Genomic DNA, 22,749 nt, shown 5'->3' on the forward strand with positions numbered 1-22,749 from the left:
AAATGTCATTGTTTCAGTCTCTCTACTCCCAATATTTTTACAGGATATTCTTTTTATCCAATTATTTTCCCCCAATAGCTATATAAATGGCTTGAGAAGGACCAGTCAGCCCGTCGAGGGGGAACTATTCACAATGAGGAAAACGCGACGAAGAGAGCGGCAAAATGTCATTGTTTCTGTCTCTTTACTTCAATATTTTTACAGGATATTCTTTTTACCCAAGTACTTTCCCCAATTGCTAAATAAATGGCATGGTCATGACAAATAACAATCTTGTGCTAAATGGAATATAAAATAATAAAAATCCATTTATTCAAGACGACATGGCAAAATTACTCCATAATGGTAAAAACAGTCGACTTCACCTTTACTGTCACACCTCCCGAACGATATTTTATGACACCTAAATCGGACATATGTAATTTCCCTTCCCCGGCTTCGGAGAATGTAAACAGACCAGAAGGAGTGACAGCTAGCCGACATGCTAACCCGAACCGAGGGACGTTTCAAAGTCTTCGAAGTGGAAAATCACACATAACTAGCCTGGATTATTTGACATGACGACCCGGTTGTCGAGTTTCTTTGCGGATCGGCAAACCGCCCGGCGGAGAGCAATTTACAGTTCGTTCCCTGGAGGAGGGTGGCTGGAGTTGGTGTGGAGCTAACGTGCTAACAGCTAACTGCTAATGAGCATGAGGATAGCTTTTTACATGCCTATCAATGATCAAACGTAAGTAGTCCTTTATTTAAAGGAATTTTATAGTGTTTAATTTGTAATCACTGTATTCGTATTTGACATAATACAAAACAAGATGCTTACTCACTTCCTTGTAAGTCCAATGGTCCCACAGTAAATATCCACGGTGAATGGGAACCTTTTGAAACTCCAAAAAGGCGCATACGCCTCTCCCGCATACAGAATGATTTTTCTGCAGCCGTTTGGCTGGCGTGATGCAAAAAATAAAAGTATTAATCCGCAAAATCAGCTGAATCCTTCGTCCTCATACACAACAGTACACTGTATAGTGAAGAGAACGTCTTCTACCGTACACGTCACAGCGCCCTCCTCCTCAATGAGAGACCGAAGCCGGAAGTCACTCATTTTCATGGCGCGGGATTCAAAAAACTAAATAAATATAGCGATCGCTTCCACACACATCCAAGCGGTCCATATCATTCAGGGGCATAAAATACCGCGTGTATTATGAAATAAACATGCTTTTTCGTGTCACAGGCACTTTAAAGTACAATAGAGAACAACATGCTGAATAAGTATACAGTATGATAATGTTAGATGATGCATGAACAACAAAATGCGAACGTGGGTATTAGAGCTGGGAATCTTTGGGCACCTAACGATTCGATTACGATTCAGAGGCTCCGATTCGATTATAAAACGATTATTGATGCACCCCACTCCTTTTTTTTTTTTTTTTTTTTTTTTAATTTGTTTTGTACATTAGCTCCAAAATTGTTCAAAAATCCTCTCAGGCTAAACCAAACTACTATTTCAGTATCAAGTTAACATAAACAAATATACAAAAATAACAGTAAATAAAAAACTCCAGTCCCCATTCTATATCAGCAGCGTTAAACTACTTTCAATTAATTTAATGTTGTGAATCAACCGTTAAAGTTGTTAAAATTGCTCCTGTTATTCCATAATTTCTCTTTTGTCTACTTTCAACATGTAAAAGTTTTTAAACTATTTTAAAGATAGATTCAAGTCAATATTTTACCGATTTAGTATTTTAGATAAAAAGTTAATTAGGTTCGCTTGGAAGGTTCGCAACAACAGCCTTGCAGGGAAGTGTACTGCTTTAAGATGGCGGCCGTTACTAACGCCCGCATCTAGTTTTTTGTAGATGTGCTGGTAACGATACCGAAGCTATAATGCATCTAGTCCTATATAAATGATATCTACCGTAACATAATGTGGCTTGTAGCAGCTTTTCGGCAGCAGTCAGGTATGTTGTTGTTTTTTTTTTTTATCTCGTGGCATGAGTTGAGCTAGAGCCGTGAGTTGAGCATTGGCGTTACCCGAGGGGCCGGGTAATGCGAAGCATGATGTTTAGCTACTCTCGCTCCGTCCCTAATTGCGTACCGAAGACCGCGCGGCGCGCTGAGTGTGTCGTACTTCTGCTTTACTTGGCATATTTCAATAATCGGAATTTGGATGTTTGTGAATCGTTCTCGAATCTTCCACGGCCGAATCGCGAATAATCTAAGAATCGGAAATTTTGCACACCTCTAGTGGGTATGTTAACGTAACATAGCTATTAAGTTATTCAGATAACTATAGCATAAAGAACAGGCTATCAAGTTTACCAAACCATCAGTGGCACTCCAAAACACCAAAATAACATGTGAAATGATGTAATAATGTGTTAAGAATTTCACACATAAGTCGCTCCAGAGTATAAGTCTCACCCCAGCCAAACTTTTTTTTTGGGGGGGGGTGGACTGCGACTTATAGTCCGAAAAATACTGTAATTATGTTCTTTTGGAAACAATGCCAACAAAAAAATCACTGCCTCCAACGCAGAATTTCTATTTTGTTTGTTTGTTTGTTAAGGCCCCGAGTTAGTTATAGGTCTGGATGATATAAATTTTTTGTAATGATTTTATGGACGGAGTTTTAAAACAATGTTATTTACAGTTTTGTTTTTGTTTTTTTCCCCCCCAAAAAATTCCAAAAGTATTTCATTTTAGTTTTTGTTTTTTTGCCGAAAAGGGCATCTAGCAATCACTTATTCAATAGATTATTATGAGAGAGTTCTTTGTGTAGTTTGTTTTTTTTGCCAAAAAGGGCATCTAGCAATCACTTATTCAATAGATTATTCATGAGAGAGTTCTTTGTGTAGTCATTACTTTGTATTTGGGGTCTGACAGCCCAAATGGAGGGAGAAAAAAGAACAAGTATAAGTTTTGTATTTTATTTACGTGACTTTAGTTCAAGTTTGATCAGTTTTTAAAAACTGGTTCTGAGCTCTTTTGTTATCTCATTAAAAAAGGGAGTTGGGGGGGGGGTTCATAAAATTTTTGCTGAAATGTTTTTTAAGATTTAGTGTTTAGCCCATACCACCCAGGCCTAATTAGATGTAAATAAACTAATAACACTATCTCCTTGCTTTCTTTAAGTGTGGTAAGGACTTGGCCCAAGAAGTGGCAAACCTTCGTCGCTCTCTAGACGACGCGCAGGCTCTTGGCAGAGAGACAAAGAAAGAATGGGCACTCCTACGCAGTGAAAATACTGCCCTAGAAGAGTTAAAGGTAACTAATTAGACGAAATACATTCACTTTACCGAAATATTCGGGTTTGTCAACAAAAGCTAAATGAGATGGACACAACATCTCATCCTTTAGTTTACTGCGTTCATACGATTTTAATCACAGTATTATCAGCACAGTATTTTTTTTTTTTTTTTTTTCATCTCGGCAGGGTATATAAAAATTAAATATATTTTTAATATTGAGCTACTTGCGTTTCATTTAAGTACTGCAGTTTGAGAGTCCACTAACTCGTCACTCTGAGTGGGACAATACTCGGGTGAAATACAGTAGTCTAAAACATCCATAAAACTCAAATGATTGAGCTATGGAAGAATAAAAAGTTTTAAGTGAGCTTGAACCGACCTCTCCAAATAAATTTTGACGATTTTCATTTTTAGATATAAGGCTACAAGCTCTTTTCACTGACAAGGGCCCACAGGAAATGGTTTACTTCCATAAAATCTAAAATATTGGTGTCGTTGTCGTGGTATTTTCACATATTGGAGTGAGCATTCCATGCATTTCGTGGCGATGTAAATTTTGGTGACTGTTTTTAAACATTATTCCACATTAAAATATGAAAGCAGATAATGCACACACACAGCATCCATGTTGCTCTGATTCATGTTGAGAAGTTAGTGTTGAAATAAATACATTACACATATCATATTGGAATGGAAGTGTATATATACCTTGAACAAGCCCGAGGTACAGGTAAACATCTATACAATTTGAAGGACTTCATTAATTTGGCCTGTACCTTTTTTTTTTTTTTTTTTTTTTAAGGCAAAAATATCTTACCTAAACTCAATATTAATATACAGAGTTTATATATTGGGTTAATATATATATATTATAATATATTTTACCGTTTTTAAATATGTAAATCAACTTGTAAGGTATCTCATGTTTCTGTCCTCATGATTTTCAGATGACCCTGACTGTAACTAATGAAAAAATGGAAGCAGAGGTCACCAGCCTACGTAGTCAACTCTCGAGTGAAAAATCGAATTTTAAGAAGATGCAGATGGATCTCCAGAAAGAGCTCAATGTTGTGTTTAATGAGAATACCAAATTAGCTGCACTTTGCGATGGCAAAGTCCCCAGAAGTAGGTTTGATAAAGGTTGCCCAGCCCAACAGTACAGTAGTTGGTTTTGTGAGTGAATGTTTTCTGTACGCAGATATCATGGATAGCGTGGAACTCGAGAGTGCAGTGACCAAGCTGAAAAAAGAGCTGGAGGCATCTCAACAAGCAGAAAGACTCTTAAGAACTCAGCTAGAAGAACTCGAGTTAATTCAGGCTCACCAAAATGAAGGGCATAACCCGGAAAAGCAGGTTTGTGTTTTTTTTTTTTTTTTTTTTTTAATTCAAACCCCCTCTATCTGGGGCCAAGGAAACATTTAGTAACATTTATTTTATTATTTATTGTTAGGCCTGAACGATATTTGAAAAAACTATTGCTGCGATTTTTTGGGGGGTTTGCAATATATTGTGATATTTAATTAAAAAAATATATATATGTATATATTAAAGAATTTTTCACTAGATGACTGGAATAGCTGTTTGGAAATACTTTAGATAACACACAGTGACCACAATGTATTCATATAGAACAGTTTAATTTGTGAATGATGAAGATTGCTGTATGAAGGGATCAAGGAAGCCATGTCTGCACAGAATAGATGACTTATTGAACACGGTATCTTACACTTCAACAGCAGCGAATACATTAAATGACAGATAAGAGAGCAGGTGCATTCGTCCCCTGAGGTGTTGACAAAATCTAACAATAAATAAAAACTTCTGTAAATTAACAAAGGTGCAAACATATTTGAGTAAAAATAGTAACTATGACAAATAAAAGAGCAGGTACAATAGTCACGAGTTGTTCACAAACTATAACAATAAAAATCTCAGTAAAACAAAAACAAAGTTGTAAACATATTTGAACTTGAATATTAAATCCGACAAAATTGCAAGTGCATTAGTCCTCTGAGTTGTTTACACAAAATATAACAATAAATATAAAACTGAAAAACAGCAACAGTTGTAAAAATCTTTAAACAAAAATATTAAATATCAAAAATAAATGTGTAGCTGTTCTATATCTGAGTTATTTGAAAAATACAATTTACGTGTTAAAAAAAATAAATATCCCTGTCTGGTGTTCAGATTTCTGCTGAAGATTTGGAGAAGCTAGAGTTGGCCGTCAGAAATGTTACAGCGGAGAGAGACCAGTTCCAGATGGATCTACAAGAAAATATAGACATGGTCAGCTTCCATACTACTGTTGCACTATTGACTAATCTGTTCAAAACGACCGGAAGTACCCCGTCCTCCATTGCCTATGTGTTCCACCAGCAGCATTTAATGTTTTCATTGACTGACGCTGGGCTGTTACTGAAGTGTGTCAACACCCCAGATGGCGGCAACCACTAGAAACCACCACTACCCGGATTAGGGGCAAAAACTTTTCATTTCTGGCCCAACATCTTTTTGGTGTGTGTGTCTGTGTCCAAAGCCATGGTCTCATTATCTCATAGCTCGTTATGTGTGTTGTATTTGTCATCAAAACAGATGATTGAGAATCAGGAAGAGCTCCGGAACTCCCTTGGAGAAATAGTTGCTCTGAAACAGCGTATCAAAGAGTTGGAGGACATGACTTTAGGGCTTGAAGAGATTAAAACACATGTAAGTTCCCGATGCATATGAAAAATAAAGTCAGTGTTGGCATGTGGTCTACCAGAATTGATGAAAGCACTTTAATCCATCGAACGTATGACATGTTAACCAGCCCAAAAAAAATACTTTAGAATTTAAGCACTATATTATATCAAATATTCTAATTATTTTTAATTAGAATGCTCATTTTTGATTGAGACACTAGAGGGGAATTCATTATAAGAAGGATGTTTATTATTGTTTTTGATCTCTTGTGTTGTTATTGTGATTTGAACATTGAGTCTGTTAAATAAATCTACCATACTGTTGTAGCAGTCATCAAAATGAAAACTTTCACATCACAACTTCCATTTTTAAAGAGCTACATTAGTGTCTATTGTCCAGTTACAGAAATATCAGTTTCAGTTGACTTGGTGCTACGCAATAACAAAAACGGAATATTGTGTGATATTGAAATTTTTGGAGTTGAAGGGGGGAAAAAATCAGCTGGTGATATATCGCATCCTTTATGTCACGATCAAAGTATCGATTCTTTTTTTATGCGTATCGATAATTTAGATACTTTAAATGTGCTGCGCCAACATAGCGCTGGCCATAAGCCAACAAACTTGAGTTGTCCTGATCTGATTAGTCTCCGTCCTGCTGCTTTTCATGGTCCGAGATTGCTTGTTAAAGTTACAGAAGAGTGACAGCTGTTGAGGCTTTGATGTTACCAGAGAACCCTGGGAGCGATATATTTGAAAGATGCCGCACTTGCGGTAGTGAGAGTGGCAATGGCGTACCTCAAGCAACACGTCACTTCCGCTCATTAATATTCATAACATTAGCTACTGTCTCTAAGGAGGGACACGCCACCGTTTGTACCTAATAGGAAATGAATGGAAATCATGTACGAAGGAGATGTTTACAGAGCTAAACCTACCAATTCTCTATGAAAATGATGTCCCTGGTGCTAAATTCAGATAAAAATGTTCAGTTAAAGAGACGGCTTGAGTGTCGAAGGCTGAAAAAGACGAAAAAAACGAGCCGACCTCAGCATAGCCTTAGTTTTTTTATCGACGCGATAAATGACAATGCAATGACATTCTCCTGTTTCAACAAGCTATCCTTTACCATCAGCCCTGTCTTTCTTATATATCCTCTGGTTGTCCTATGTCTCTTACCGTTGTTGGGGGTAATTTAGTTAGCTTTGTGTAGCGATCGCAAATGCTACTGGGTGACAGCCAACGAACACCTTAAATTTTTTCCATTGATAACAAATATCAATTCTATAATTTATTTACACTTCCCCTTACTAAAGGTTTTTTTTTTTTTTTTTTTTTAATAACAGAAACGGTAACTGGCAGTCAGATACCATTGTAATTCTTTTCAGGTCATTCATTGTCAGAAGCAGTACGGCACAACGTTATGCTAAAAAATAAGTTAAAAATATAAAAATGGCTTACCTCTTTGTCCTCTAAAAGACCATGCCAACCCAACAAAATGTTTACTGCATATGAAATGTAAATGGATTCACCGAGCTGGTGTTAAAGTCCGCGCAAGTTGATTTGGTCTTCACATTTTTTCCTCCCGAGTTTCTGGATTCCGGAAACGTATGAAGAAAACATCCTTCATATGTCGTAATGTCTAGTCGTTTCTACAAGTTCCAAAAAGCAATGTGTGATCGGCATATTCGTTTTTGAAAGATTACCGGAGAAAAGTAGCACAAATTACATTGTTTCTATGCGAGGGCAGATCTATAATTTCCCACTTCGGCTTTACTTCCGCTTTACGATGCGACGTCACGGTCTAAAAATAACATGCATGCGGTACGCCATTCATTGTGTGCGTGTAAGTAAGAGAGCAACATAAGCAGATTTGGGTGGACTGACTCAACGAAGAATTTAATAAAGACAAGTATTTTTCTTGGTTATTGTTGTCTAAAAATAATTGAGTGGGACAGCAACATGTTTAAAACCTTTTTTTTTTAAAACAACATTTTTTTTAGTATCGGATCAGGACTCTATAAAATGTGAAGTGTTTTAAATAGTTTTTGTTCTATTTTGCCCAGGAACAGTTGCTGCAACAGTTAATGCACCTTTAAATGTCAAAAAAGGAATGTCAAATGGAATCTAGTTAAATGGAGATGCATGCCTCTGTGTTTTTATAAATTTTAAAAGGTAATATGTTGCCATAGTTGAAGTATCACAATATGTATTGGATCTCCACAGTGGTATTGGGATACGGAGCGTGACGTAAGCGGATCGTCCCAGCTCGAATATATATCTATATATATATCTATTTGGCCAGATACTGGATTTTTTTTTTTCTCGTCGGTCCGTGTAACTAAGCTGGTATATTTCTTTTTTTTTTTTTAGGCAGCAGAGAATGAAAGCCTTTTGCAGTCCCTCCAATCCCAGCTTCAACAGCAAGTTCAGAGAAATAAGGATATTGAAAGCACAGGTCAAGAGAACCAAGTACAGCTGCAAAATCAGGTATGTTATAACACATTGTCAAAATAAAATCAAAGTCATCAAACGTGTTTTTTGTGTACTGAATTGTTTGCCCATTTTTAGAATGAAAATTCTAAAATCTTGCCTGATTTTTTTTTTCAGTGTGAGTTTAAGAGCTGAAAAACAAGAACTGATATGTGAAAAGTAGTCAAAGCAAAATGTTGAAAAAAAGTTAATTTATCCATCCTAACGTTGCGGCCTATTAAAGCGGAAGTTCAGGATTTTTGACATTAGGCTTAATCTTCGGGTTAGCAGGTGTTTAATTAGTTGGTGGAGTTGATTTCAACAAATTCCGTTTTGATTACAACTTATTTGTTAGTTTCAGGGCTCCGGAGTGGCTAAGCTAGCGCGAGTCAATAACTTGCAAACGAAACAGAGTTTGTTGAAATCATCTCCACCAACTAACTAAACCCCTGCTTACTTGAAGATTAAACCTGATGTCAAAAATTCTGAACTTCCGCTTTATAAACTCCCCTCTTTTAAACAGATAAACATTTTGACAATGCAGCTTGAGACTACTAAAGCAGAGAGAGACTGTCTTTTGACAAGGAAACGGAATATGTAACCTCCATGGAAAAGATTCAAAAGTTGCTGTGCCCAAAACCAAAAATGAAGAAACAAAACCCAAGTAGATAGTGTACTACTATACTCAGCAACACTCCCAGAAAAGTGGAAGAGGAAGTACTGTAAACGATACAGTACTGTAAAATGTTTGGACCTCTTGTTCCAAAAAAAAAAAAAAAAATTGTTTTTTTTTTTCACTTTTTTTCCCTTGTATCGGATCGGGACTCTGTATCGGCAGATTCTCAAAATCAGGTGACTCTGACTCGGGTGCAAAATAATGGGATAGGGACATCCCTAGTCATTTTGTGTAATTTGTACATGTGCGAGCTTCCTGGTTGCTTCTTCATGTATGAGTTACAAGAGATGATGTTTGCGCGTATGAAATGGCCTTCTTTAATTTTTAACAGATAAAGATTTTGGCTATGGAGCTTGAAATTGCGAACGCCGAGAGAGATGCCCTGTGTAACAAAGAATCAGAACATCAGACTTCCTTGGAAGAGACTCAGAAGTTGATAAGCAGAATTACATCTCTAAGTGAAGAAAAAGATGAGCTCCTTGAGACATTGGAGGGCCTGAACCAGGAGAAGAGTCATCTCAACGCACAACTGGAGGATAGCATTGAAACGGTAAGGGACTTAGGACATCGTTAAACCCGTGATGTACCTAAATGAAAATTCTTTCCCAAAACCAAAAATGAGGACACAAACCCGAGTACATGATAACTTAATTCTTAGAAAATATTTATTCTTTGGATCAGTCATTTTGTGCAATTTGTGCATGTGCGAGCTTCTTGGTTGCTTCTATATGAATGAGTTATAAGAGATGTTGGTACCAATGAAACAGCCTTCTTCATTTTCAACAGACAAATACTTTGGCAATGGAGCTTGAAACTGTAAAAGCAGAGAGAGATGGCCTGTGTAACAAAGAAGAGCCACATCAGACTTCTTTGGAAGAGACTCAGAAATTGATGAGCCGAATTATATCTCTCAGTAAAGAGAAAGATGGGCTTCTTGAGACATTGGAGGGAATAAGCCAGGAGAAGAGTCAGCTCAACGCACAACTGGAGGATAAAATTGAGACGGTAAGGGACTGAGGATGTCTTTAAACCCGGGATGTACCGAAGTGAAAAGTCTTGCCCAAACAGAAAATAAAGAAACAAAGCCCAAGTCGGTGATAACTTGAAAATATTTCATTTTTGGCTTAGGAATTTTGTGCAATTTGTACATGTGCAAGCTTCCTGTTTGCTTCTTTATGATTGAGTTACACGAGATGATGTTGGTGGCTATGAAACACCCTTCTTTATTCAACAGACAAAGACTTTGGCTATGGAGCTTGAAACTGTGAAAGCAGAGAGAGATGGTCTGTGTAACAAAAAAGCGGAGCATCAGACTTCCTTAGAAGAGACTCAGAAGTTGATGAGCAAAATTACATCTCTCAGTGAAGAAAAAGATGAGCTGCTTGAGACAGTGGAGGGCCTGAATAAGGAAAAGAGTCAGCTCAATGCACAACTGGAGGATCACATTGAGACGGTAAGTTGACTTAGGATGTCTTTAAACCCGTGATGTACCGAAGATGAAGAAAAAAGTTCTAGTACATGATAACTTAATTCTTTGAAAATACTTATGCGTTGGATTAATCTTGTTGTGCAATTTGTACATGTGCAAGCTTCCTGGTTACTTCTTTATGATTGAGTTACACAAGATGATGTTGGTGCCCATGAAACACCCTTCTTTAATTTATACAGATAATGATTTTGAGGATGGAGCTTGAAACTCTGAAAGCAGAGAGCGATGGCCTGATTGAAACACCCTTCTTTAATTTATACAGATAACGATTTTGAGTATGGAGCTTGAAACTCTGAAAGCAGAGAGCCTGTGTAACAAAGAAGTGGAACATCAGACTTCCTTGGAAGAGACTCAGAAGTTGATGAGCAAAATTACATCTCTCACTGAAGAGAAAGATGAACTGATGGAGAGATTGGAGGGCCTGAATCAGGAAAGGAGTCAGCTCAGCGCACAACTGGAGGATCACATTGACACGGTAAGGGACTTAGGATGTATTTAAACCCGTGATGCACCGAAGATGAAGAAAAAAACTCTAGTAAATGATAATTTCATTCTTTGAAAATACTTATGCTTTGGATTAATCATGTTGTGCAATTCGTACATGTGCAAGCTTCCTGGTCACTTCTTTATGATTGAGTTACACAAGATGATGTTGGTGCCCATGAAACACCCTTCTTTAATTTATACAGATAATGATTTTGAGGATGGAGCTTGAAACTCTGAAAGCAGAGAGCGATGGCCTGTGTCACAAAGAAGCTGAACAACAGACTTCCTTGGAAGAGACACAGAAGTTGATGAGCAAAATTACATCCCTCAGTGAAGAGAAAGATGAGCAGCTTGAGACCGTGGAGGGCCTGAATCAGGAGAAGAGTCAGCTCAACGCACAACTGGAGGATCACATTGAGACTGTAAGGGACTTAGGATGTACAGTATTTAAACTTGTGATGCACCGAAGATGAAGAAAAAAAACTCTAGTACATGATAACTTAATTCTTTGAAAATACTTATGCTTTGGATTAATCATGTTGTACAATTCGTACACGTGCAAGCTTCCTGGTTACTTCTTTATGATTGAGTTACACGAGATGATGTTGGTGCCCATGAAACACCCTTCTTTAATTTATACAGATAACGATTTTGAGTATGGAGCTTGAAACTCTGAAAGCAGAGAGCGATGGCCTGTGTCACAAAGAAGCTGAACAACAGACTTCCTTGGAAGAGACTCAGAAGTTGATGAGCAAAATTACATCTCTCAGTGAAGAGAAAGATGAGCTGCTTGAGACTGTGGAGAGCCTGAATCAGGAGAAGACTCAGCTCAACGCACAACTGGAGGATAAAATTGAGACGGTAAGGGACTTAGGATGTCTTTAAACCCGTGATGTACCGAAGATAAAGAAAAAAAACTCTAGTACATGATAACCTTATTCTTTGAAAATACTTATGCTTTGGATTAATCATGTGCAATTTGTACAATGTGCAAGCTTCCTGTATACTTCTTTATGATTGAGTTACACAAGATGATATTGGTGCCCATGAAACACCCTTCTTTAATTTATACAGATAACGATTTTGAGTATGGAGCTTGAAAGTCTGAAAGCAGCGAGAGATGGCCTGTGTAACAAAGTAGCTGAACAACAGACTTCCTTGGAAGAGACTCAGAAGTTGATGAGCAGGATCATATCTCTCAGTGAAGAGAAAGATGGGCTCCTTGAGACATTGGAGGGCCTGAATCAGGAGAAGAGTCAGCTCAAGGCACAACTGGAGGATAACATTGAGACGGTAAGGGACTTAGGATGTATTTAAACCCGTGATGCACCGAAGATGATGAAAAAAAACTCTAGTACATGATAATTTAATTCTTTGAAAATTCTTATGCTTTGGCTTCATCATTCTGTGCAATTTGTACATGTGGTAGCTTCTTGGTTGATTCTTTATTATTGAGTTTCAAGAGATGATGTTGGTGCCCATGAAACAGCCTTCTTTATTTTCAACAGAGAAAGACTTTGGCAATGGAGCTTGAAAATGTGAAAGCAGAGAGAGATTGCCTGTGTGACAAAGAAGCGGAACACCAGACTTCCTTGGAAGAGACTCAGAAGTTGATGAGCAGAATTCAATCTCTCAGCGGTGAGAAAGATGAGCTCCTTGAGACAGTGGAGGGCCTGAGCCAGGAGAAGAGTCAGCTCAACGTACAACTGGAGGATAAAATTGAGACGGTAAGGGACTGAGGATGTCTTAAACCCGTGATGTACCGAAGGGAAAATTCTTGCCCAAAACAGACAATAAAGAAACAACCCAAGTCGATGATGACTTTAAAATATTTCATCTTTGGCTTAGGAATTTTGTGCAATTTGTACATGTGCAAGCTTCCTGGTTGCTTCTTTATGATGGAGTTACACGAGATGATGTTGGTGCCCATGAAACACCCTTCTTTAATTTAAACAGATATCGATTTTGATTATGGAGCTTGAAACTCTGAAAGCAGAGAGAGATGGCCTGTGTAACAAAGAAGCGGAACATCAGACTTCCTTGGAAGAGACTCAGAAGTTGATGAGCAGAATTCAATCTCTCAGCGGTGAGAAAGATGAGCTCCTTGAGACAGTGGAGGGCCTGAGCCAGGAGAAGAGTCAGCTCAACGTACAACTGGAGGATAAAATTGAGACGGTAAGGGACTGAGGATGTCTTTAAAACCATAGTGTAACAAAGTGAATTTTTCTGCCCAAAACAGACAATAAAGAAACAAAACCCAAGTCGATGATAACTTATTCCTTTAAAAATTTATATATTTATTAGATTAGTCATTTTGTGCAATTTGTACACGTGCAAGCTTCCCGGTTGCTTCTTTTTGAGTTACAAGAGATGATGTTAGTGCCTATGAAACAGCCTTCTTTAATTTCAACAGATTAAGATTTTGGCTATGGAACTTGAAACTGTGAAAGAGGAGAGAGATGACCTTTGTAACAAAGAAGCAAAGCATCAGACTTCCTTGGAAGAGGCTCAGAACTTGATGAGCAGAATTACATCCCTCAGCCAACAGAAAGATGAGCTCCTTGAGAAAGTGGATGGCGTGAGCCAGGAAAAGAGTCAGCTCAAAGCACAACTGGAGGATAACATTGAGAAGGTAAGGGACAGAAAATGTCATTATACCCAAGATATAATGAAGTGAAAATTCTTGCCCAAAACCAAAAATAAGGACAGAAAACCCTAGTACCATGATTTTCACACTATAAGCATCCTGACTATAAGCCGCCACCCACCAAATTTGACACGGAAATGGCATTTGTTCATAGATGAGCCGCACTGGACTGTAAGCCGCAGCTGTCCTCACTGTATTATGGGATATTTACACCAAAAAATATACACCGGTAACACTTTATTTGACAGCGACACCATAAGGCTGTCATAAGACCAAATGAACCACCATGAAGCTTTGAACCAATTAGCTGCAAAGCCTCATTGCTTCAAGAAGCTTCATTTGGCCATTACTGTTCTCTCGGGGGAGACGGTGAACCTCTGCTGCCACCTGCTGTCAACACTGTTGTTGTCCAACAAGCCTCCGCACATGCATTGCTGTGCTACAGATGTATATAACAGTTAAAATTCATGTTCTAAGCTAATTATTTCTTCAGTTACTGTTCTAGTTGTTTCATTAATTGCTAATCATGGAATTTGGTAACTCTCTATTTGACAGTGGTGCTATAAGACTGTCATAAGACCATCAAAATTACGACATGACACTGCCATGAGCATTAATTAATGCTTATGACAGACATCATTTTGCGTCATCCGGCAAATTATCACACTTTTGAATGGATGTAAAAGATCCGAGCTGGACATAAATGGAGTTAGTGACATAATTTGCCGGATGACACTTAAAGACATGTGTCATAAGCATTCATTAGTGCACGAGTCATTCAACCCAAATAAATCAACAAATAAGCCGCACTGGACTATAAGCCGCAGGATTCAAAATGAGGGGGAAAAGTAGCGGCTTATAGTCCTGAAAATTATTGTAGATGCTAACTTTATTCTTTGAAAATATTTATTTTTGGGATTAGTCATTTTGTGCGATTTGTACACGTGCAAGCTTCCTGGTTGCTTCTTTATGAATAAGTTACAAGAGATGATGTTGGTGCCTATGAAACAGCCTTCTTTATTTTCAATAGACAAAGATTTTGACTATGGAGCTTGAAACTGTGAAAGCAGAGAGAGATGGCCTGTTTAACAAAGCAGCAGAGCATCAGACTTTCTTGGAAGAGACTCAGAAGTTGATGAGCCAAATTACATCTCTCAGTGAAGAGAAAGATGGGCTCCTTGAGACAGCGGAGGGCCTGAGCCAGGAGAAGTTCCTGCTCAACGCACAACTGGAGGAGACAATGGAGATGGTAAGGAACTTTTCATATATTAAAATTGTGGCCCAAGGACTTGATTAGCCAAGACAAATGATTAATTGCTTGTAAAGATTCTCTATAGCCCACGAAAAAAAAGAGCTTCACTTTAAACTGGCTGTATGCTAGGCCTGAACGATATTGAGAAAAACAATTATTGCGATTTTTGGGAGGTTCGTGATATACTGCGATATCAAAACTAGAAGAATTTTCACCAGATAACTTGAATATCTCTATTGGGGATAGATCCAAATGATATTTCAAAAAATTAACATTGTGATATACAGTATATTGCGATGGCTCCACACTTACTTTTTGCATTGGTTGCACCAGTTAGTTTTTACTTAAAAACCCGATCTTTTTCACCCATCCCTAATTAAATCATGCCGTTTAATCCAGGTTTGTGGTATATAAAAGGGATCAGGGATCTCCACTTTTGCTGCTTTTATGATGTAAAACAAAAGTTTACATGTTTAAAAAAACCAATAAAACAATTGCACATTTTTATGTACTGTCTTCATCTAAATACTGTAAGTGTAAGGCAGAGGTCAAAGTGGAACTTCATTTCTATATTAAGTGTGCTTCTCATCACATGTGCACACGCTAAATCCCATAGGGGTTCTTTATACTGTAATGCCACACCCACAGGAAGCGCATACCACACCCACAGGGAGCACACAACTATGGAAACAGCAGTGTGACATAGATGTTCCACACATCCTGCGATGTGATTATTGCGCATGCTCACTTCATATTTTCAACATTTGGTTGCCTTTTTTGTGTTTCCTGAACAATATTCGAATTTCGATATTTTCTACCTTGTCTCCATTTCATCTGTTCTTTTTTCCATGTTTTTTTTTTTTTTTTTTTTTTTTTTTTTTTAAATACCAATTTCTATCTTTACAGGTGAAGACTTTAACGGGAAAACTTGAGCATGTTGAAAATGAACAAAATGTTCAATTGTCCGAGAAGAGTTCCACTTTGGAAAAGCTGACTTGCAAAGTGAGCTCTCTCAGCGAGGAACGAATTCAGTTGCAGAATAAAATGGAAGAACTCATAAGTGAGAAAGAACAGCTCAAATCAGAGCTACAGAGCATGGTAAGCGTGCTACAATTGTGTTATCAATTCATGTTTTAATTGTACCGTATTTTTCGGACTATAAGTCGCACCTGAGTATAAGTCGCACCAGCCATAAATGCCCAACGAAGAGGAAAAAAAACATATAAGTGACACCGGAGTGTAAGTCACATTTTGGGTGGAAATTTACTTGATGAAATCCAACACATAGAACAGATATGTCATCTTGAAAGGCAATTTAAAATTAAAATACAATAGAGAACAACATGCTGAATAAGTGCACAGTATGATAATGTTACATGATGCATGAACAACGAAATGTGAACGTGGCCGGTAACGTAACGCCAACACCCCACAACCCGGCTTGGAAGATGAACAATAAAGCTACTACCCTTTTGTGCATGATTTAATGCTAAATAAATACAGTGGTACCTCTACATACGAAGTTAATCCGTTCCAGGACCTTGTTTGTAAGTCGAAATGGTCGTATGTCGAGCAGGATTTTCCCATAGGAATACATTATAATTCCATTAATTCGTTCCACAGCCCAAAAACCTGCACTAAATCCTTAAAAAATACTGCTGGTGCTATTACAAATGGCAATTACACGTAGCAAAACAAATAAATTATAAATCAAAATTGGAATAATGTAATAAAAAGAATAATAATAATTCCTGTAATAGTGTAACGAATCGGGTTCTAATAAGGCGGACGTTTTTTTGTGTACCTGAACGCACCGCGGGGCTCACGTGCCAGAAACAGACCGGTGAGCTTGAGTTTCACTTTCACTTTGAATGTTCTCTTGAGAACACCATCATTTGAGGCAGACAGCAGGCGTTTTGTGTTGAATAAGTTGTAAAAGAAATGATGAAAACGTGGCGAAGCTGGCGATTTCTTTGGAGACAATAAGAATTGTCAGCTTAATTTATAAAGACTGGCGAACGATGGTCGGAGGAGGACCGTGGAGATGTATTGTTGAGCCATTTCACGGATGCCCACCCCACGCTCATATTTTTCTGTCATTTGCATCTTCATTTCGAAGGTAAGCATCAACTTTTTCCTTGTTTCACCACCTGTACCAACCTTTTCTGAAACCTGTGTTGATTTGTCACACAAGAAAATCCGCCGTGCATTCGTCTGCGGTGCTGCCATTGTCGTCGTATTTCGAGCATGTCGTCGGATGTAGAAACAAATGGCGAGTCAAATTTTACGTCGGATGTCGAAAAGTTCGTGTGTCGAAGCGATCGTATGTAGAGGTACCACTGTAACTTCATAATGAAATATGCTGACAAATTTATTTTTTAATTGCCGGGCTCCAGACAATACTTTTTTGTCTTTACTGAGGGCACAGTAACACCCAAACTGAAAATTTAGGAGCGCAATTAGATCATTTTTGTGTGCACAATGTAACTTCACTCATAGAGTAAATGTTTACATGTTTACGATGATACTGATAAATACTACAACAGCTTATGAGTATTACTACCAACAACAATACTTACTGGTAAGTGTGGATCAGAGGTTTGTCTGCAACAACAACAAAAAAACATTGAGGAAAATAATGATTTAAGGGGGAATAAAAGCATACTTTCTGGTAGCATTGTTCCATGGATTAAAGCTCTCCGTCATTGTGATGGAATTCCGTCAGCAGAAGGGAAATACATTTACACTTAAAACTTAATCCTACAGTGCCTTGCAAAAGTATTCGGCACCCTTGAACCTTGCAACCTTTCACCACATTTCAGGCTTCAAACATAAAGATATAAAATTTTCATTTTTTGTCAAGAATCAACAACAAGTGGGACACAATCGTGAAGTGGAACAAAATTTATTGGATAATTTAAACTTTTTTAACAAATAAAAAACTGAAAAGTGGGGCGTGCAATATTATTCGGCCCCCTTGCGTTAATACTTTGTAGCGCCACCTTTTGCTCCAATTACAGCTGCAAGTCGCTTGGGGTATGTTTCTATCAGTTTTTCACATCGAGAGACTGACATTCTTGCCCATTCTTCCTTGCAAAACAGCTCCAGCTCAGTGAGGTTGGATGGAGAGTGTTTGTGAACAGCAGTCTTCAGCTCTTTCCACAGATTCTCGATTGGATTCAGGTCTGGACTTTGACTTGGCCATTCTAACACCTGGATACGTTTATTTTTTAACCATTCCATTGTAGATTTGGCTTTATGTTTTGGAGCATTGTCCTGTTGGAAGATAAATCTCCGTCCCAGTCTCAGGTCTTGTGCAGATACCAACAGGTTTTCTTCCAGAATGTTCCTGTTTTTGGCTGCATCCATCTTCCCGTCAATTTTAACCATCTTCCCTGTCCCTGCTGAAGAAAAGCAGGCCCAAACCATGATGCTGCCACCACGTTTGACAGTGGGGATGGTGTGTTCAGGGTGATGAGCTGTGTTGCTTTTACGCCAAACATATCGTTTTGCATTGTGGCCAAAAAGTTCAATTTTGGTTTCATCTGACCAGAGCACCTTCTTCTACATGTTTGGTGTGTCTCCCAGGTGGCTTGTGGCAAACTTTAAACGTGACTTTTTATGGATATCTTTGAGAAATGGCTTTCTTCTTGCCACTCTTCCATAAAGGCCAGATTTGTGCATTGTACGACTGATTGTTGTCCTATGGACAGACTCTCCCACCTCAGCTGTAGATCTCTGCAGTTCATCCAGAGTGATCATGGGCCTCTTGGCTGCATCTCTGATCAGTTTTCTCCTTGTTTGAGAAGAAAGTTTGGAAGGACGGCCGGGTCTTGGTAGATTTGCAGTGGTCTGATGCTCCTTCCATTTCAATATGATGGCTTGCACAGTGCTCCTTGAGATGTTAAAAGCTTGGGAAATCTTTTTGTATCCAAATCCGGCTTTAAACTTCTCCACAACAGTATCTCGGACCTGCCTGTTGTGTTCCTTGGTTTTCATAATGCTCTCTGCACTTTAAACAGAACCCTGAGACTATCACAGAGCAGGTGCATTTATACGGAGACTTGATTACACACAGTTGGATTCTATTTATCATCATCGGTCATTTAGGACAACATTGGATCATTCAGAGATCCTCACTGAACTTCTATAGTGAGTTTGCTGCACTGAAAGTAAAGGGGCCGAATAATATTGCACGCCCCACTTTTCAGTTTTTTATTTGTTAAAAAAGTTTAAATTATCCAATAAATGTTGTTCCACTTCACAATTGTGTCCCACTTGTTGTTGATTCTTGACAAAAAAATTAAATTTCATATCTTTATGTTTGAAGCCTGAAATGTGGCGAAAGGTTGCAAGATTCAAGGGGGCCGAATACTTTTGCAAGGCACTGTATATGTCCAATGAATGAAAATAGGTTGATTTACCTAAACGGAATTTTAACTCCAATACCACTTCGGCAATATTACCACCCCTCACTAGCCACGTTTACATGCTGACTTTTATTCATACCGATTCAAATCATTCCGAATGGAAATTTCACATCAGCTGTTTACATGTCACTTCATCTATTCCGATCCAGCGTTTACATGTGTCTGCCTTTATTCCGTAAGGACGTTTGACAACTGCCGTCTGACATGCGCAGATTAATCAAATCAAAGCGTCACATTGCAAAACATGGAGATCGATCGTCAGATCAGCTGCTGTTTTAACTTTTCGAGTGGAAACAAAACTTCAGAATGACACGCCGTTCATTTAAAAAGTTGTGTGGGTGCGCTGTGCGTGTGCTTGGAAGCCATGTTGCAAGTGACGTTACTTACGTCACAAAGTGACGTGACCACGTCAGTACGGAGCATGTGCAGAAAGAACGCAACCAGACACCATTCCGCTTCCCTGTTTACATGATATAATTTTACTTCTAATCGGTTTGGGAAAAGGAATATTCCACCCCTGTGAATCGGAATGAAATTCCATTCGGTTTGGGCCTGTTCATTCCGAATGAGGTGTTTATATGGAACACATTTATTCGGTTTGAATAAATATTCCGATTGTAATTGGAATATTTGGCTCCATGTAAATGTGGCAACTGTTTAGTCTTAGCTATGTGTTTTTAAAAAAAAAGTCAGTTTTTTTTTTTTTTCGTTTTTTTTTTTTTTTTTTTTTTTCCCACTTAAATCAGGGGTCTCCAAACCGGTCCTCCAGGGGCGCTGTGAGTCCTGGTTATTATTCCAACCGATCGAGTACGGACAGTTTAACCAATGAAGTTTCTACTAAAACAAGCAGCACCTGACTGCAATCAGCCGATTATACTTGTAGGACACCGGATAGGTGCAAAGGTGTCGTTTTGTTTTGTTGGAATGAAATCCTGCGGCCCTATGTGGAATAGTTTGGAGCTCACTGACTTAAATCCATCGTCCTGAAGATACCTTTAATATAACACTTGAAAGTCAGACGGACATTAATGGCTTTCACTTTTGTCCAAGCCTTGGACAATGTTTGGGCACGTGTCTGATTTAGCTCCACAAGTGAGGGTCACATGGAAGAAGGCAGGCACTGGTTGGCAGCCAGTCAGAGAGAATTTTGAAAGCTAATGCATTTATCTTGACCATTTTGGACTACTGCTTTGACTCATGTGGCTTTGCAGACCAAGTGGGGGCAGAGACCATTTCCTAATCTACTTTAGGTTAAAGGTGGAAGCCTCTGGGTACCTCACAATACAATACGATTTGCGATACAAGGCTCACCATAATGTTTTTACGATATGGAGATGCAACAATTATCAATACATTGGTCAGGAAATCATTCTATGATAGTCTACGATACAACTAAAAACACAGAAAAAGGAGCTCTTTTCATCTTTCTCCTGTGAATTGGAATTAGTTTATTATTAGTAGAAGTCCAATCTGTTCGAAGTGGCAGGGATGAACACACTCACCGTTCAAATGGAGTGGACGTCTATGACCGTCAGTGCCAGCCAATGCCAGTCAATGAGTTCATTTTGGGGCATTTCACGACATTGCCTGTTGTTTTTAGGTCACTTCCTTTTCTTTTTGGGACATTTATGGCTCACTTCCTGCTCATTTTGGGTTATGAAAAGGCAGTCACTGGAAGTAACCTGTAAATGCCCTAAAGTGACCAGGAAGTGACCTGTAAATGCCCACAAGACCGACTGTGAATGCTCTGGTTTTCTTGCCATTGATGGTACTCGATGTCCAAACCAGTCAAAATGAACTGGATGTCTAGCACTGTTAATGGGCAGCCAGTGAGCTAACGTAGATGCTATTGTGATGGAAGACTTTGGTAGCAACATGTTGGTTCCTTTTGTTTTTTAAACGGTGATACCTTTTTAAAATGATACATTGATTGTTGGTGGGAGCATATCGATAACCTTTTGGGCTACAAAATATCGTGATACGTCACCTTATGCTGTAGATATACTTTAGATTGCAATAAAATACTGACAAATCACATTTTATTATTGATTTTTATGCTCGAATGAACTTATCTCGTTTACAGTAACTGGTTTACCTCTGGTTTTCCTCATCATTCAGAAATGTCCAGAACATTCTAAACTTTATTCTGTGCTAGTTACCATTCATGATTTATGATATCCTTGCTCACTTTTGCAGTTGCTCATGGAAGCAAAGGAAACCATCTCTGTAATACATGAAAAGCATAGAAATTGTGACCAGAAAATGCCAGATTCCAAAGTGGCAGCTTCATCAAGGCTGCAAGACTCATCTTTGGAACTTGAGGTAAATGCTTCACACAAGCCTTAATTTTGTTTTGTTGTTCGTGTTGTTTTGCATTTTTATAATTGAAAGTCATCACACACACACACACACACACACAAAAAGGCGCAAGAATAACATGAAATGTTAGACCATCCAATTTAATTGCTAGAATATAAAGAAACATAAGAGGTTTTCAACCACTTATTTTAATTATGATTTCATTTGTGAGTGGTGTTAGAAATTTTGAAATTACTTCTCTTTGCTTTTATATTCTTCACCCTCAATAAATATCTGACACACCTGAAATATTTCCTTTTACAGGAGTTATTTGAAAGATTTCAGCAATTTATAGATGCATGCACCACGCCTGATCCGATAATCAGAGACAAGATCCTGACAATGGAATGCTTCCTGAACGAATCTGAAACCTTTCCTCATGCCATATTGAAAGCCCACAGCATTGTCATTGGGTTTGGACCCAAGAATTTGAGGCCACTCTCTAATATTATTGTAAGCAAGACTATTCTTTTAATTTCCTTAGTCATTTTTAGTAACTCTTTCAGTGCCATTGATGATAGATGTCCAATCATGTAGCTCTAGTCATCCTTTTGCTTTGAATTTCGTCTGACACTAATATATGTTATATCCATTTGAAATGTGAAGGATAGCCTTCCAAGTTCAAATGGATTGGACGTCTATTGCCATCTATGGCAGCCAATGAGTTTTAAGTATTTACAATATTCTGTTCGTTGTTTCTCCAGGATGTCCTTCTGGCTAGCGGAAAGACATGCAAGAGGGCTTTTCAGCAGTTAGTGGAAAACGATGTCACCATGTTTGAGGAGGGGCGTTTGCAAGATATTTTCCGAGGCAGGTCACCGGCAACCAGCTGCTCTTTTCAAGATCGGGAGTGTTGCTCAGGCGAGGGTCACAGACTGAGTGAGCTGGTAAAAAAAAGACAGCTGTATGTGCAGGTAAGCACTGTTCTAAGTCATAAGAACGAACTTGTCATTTAAATTACAGTGCGTACCTTTTTTTTTTTTCATTTGTTACATTTT

The 22,749-nt window shown here is 38.3% G+C and overlaps 1 protein-coding gene across 6 annotated transcripts in view; it reads left to right on the plus strand.

The window, feature by feature from the left end:
* Positions 1 to 22,749, plus strand: part of cenpe (centromere protein E) — a 55,173-nt gene that overhangs the window by 20,952 nt on the left and 11,472 nt on the right. For 2 of the 6 annotated variants that reach the window (XM_057830430.1, XM_057830431.1), the window contains exons 20-40: positions 3,142 to 3,273; positions 4,205 to 4,382; positions 4,456 to 4,610; positions 5,448 to 5,546; positions 5,853 to 5,966; positions 8,315 to 8,431; positions 9,421 to 9,639; positions 9,876 to 10,094; positions 10,324 to 10,542; positions 10,841 to 11,053; positions 11,268 to 11,486; positions 11,707 to 11,925; positions 12,139 to 12,357; positions 12,573 to 12,791; positions 13,021 to 13,239; positions 13,478 to 13,696; positions 14,742 to 14,960; positions 15,870 to 16,061; positions 21,590 to 21,715; positions 22,016 to 22,204; positions 22,456 to 22,665. In XM_057830430.1, coding sequence (XP_057686413.1) covers positions 3,142 to 3,273; positions 4,205 to 4,382; positions 4,456 to 4,610; positions 5,448 to 5,546; positions 5,853 to 5,966; positions 8,315 to 8,431; positions 9,421 to 9,639; positions 9,876 to 10,094; positions 10,324 to 10,542; positions 10,841 to 11,053; positions 11,268 to 11,486; positions 11,707 to 11,925; positions 12,139 to 12,357; positions 12,573 to 12,791; positions 13,021 to 13,239; positions 13,478 to 13,696; positions 14,742 to 14,960; positions 15,870 to 16,061; positions 21,590 to 21,715; positions 22,016 to 22,204; positions 22,456 to 22,665 — 3,915 coding nt within the window. The remainder of the gene's footprint in view (positions 1 to 3,141; positions 3,274 to 4,204; positions 4,383 to 4,455; positions 4,611 to 5,447; positions 5,547 to 5,852; positions 5,967 to 8,314; positions 8,432 to 9,420; positions 9,640 to 9,875; positions 10,095 to 10,323; positions 10,543 to 10,840; positions 11,054 to 11,267; positions 11,487 to 11,706; positions 11,926 to 12,138; positions 12,358 to 12,572; positions 12,792 to 13,020; positions 13,240 to 13,477; positions 13,697 to 14,741; positions 14,961 to 15,869; positions 16,062 to 21,589; positions 21,716 to 22,015; positions 22,205 to 22,455; positions 22,666 to 22,749) is intronic. The other 4 variants (XM_057830432.1, XM_057830433.1, XM_057830435.1 and 1 more) reach the window with 4 other exon arrangements.

This window comes from Corythoichthys intestinalis, chromosome 2 (assembly GCF_030265065.1).
Source record: "Corythoichthys intestinalis isolate RoL2023-P3 chromosome 2, ASM3026506v1, whole genome shotgun sequence".
In the NCBI taxonomy this organism is placed as follows: Eukaryota; Metazoa; Chordata; class Actinopteri; order Syngnathiformes; family Syngnathidae; genus Corythoichthys; species Corythoichthys intestinalis.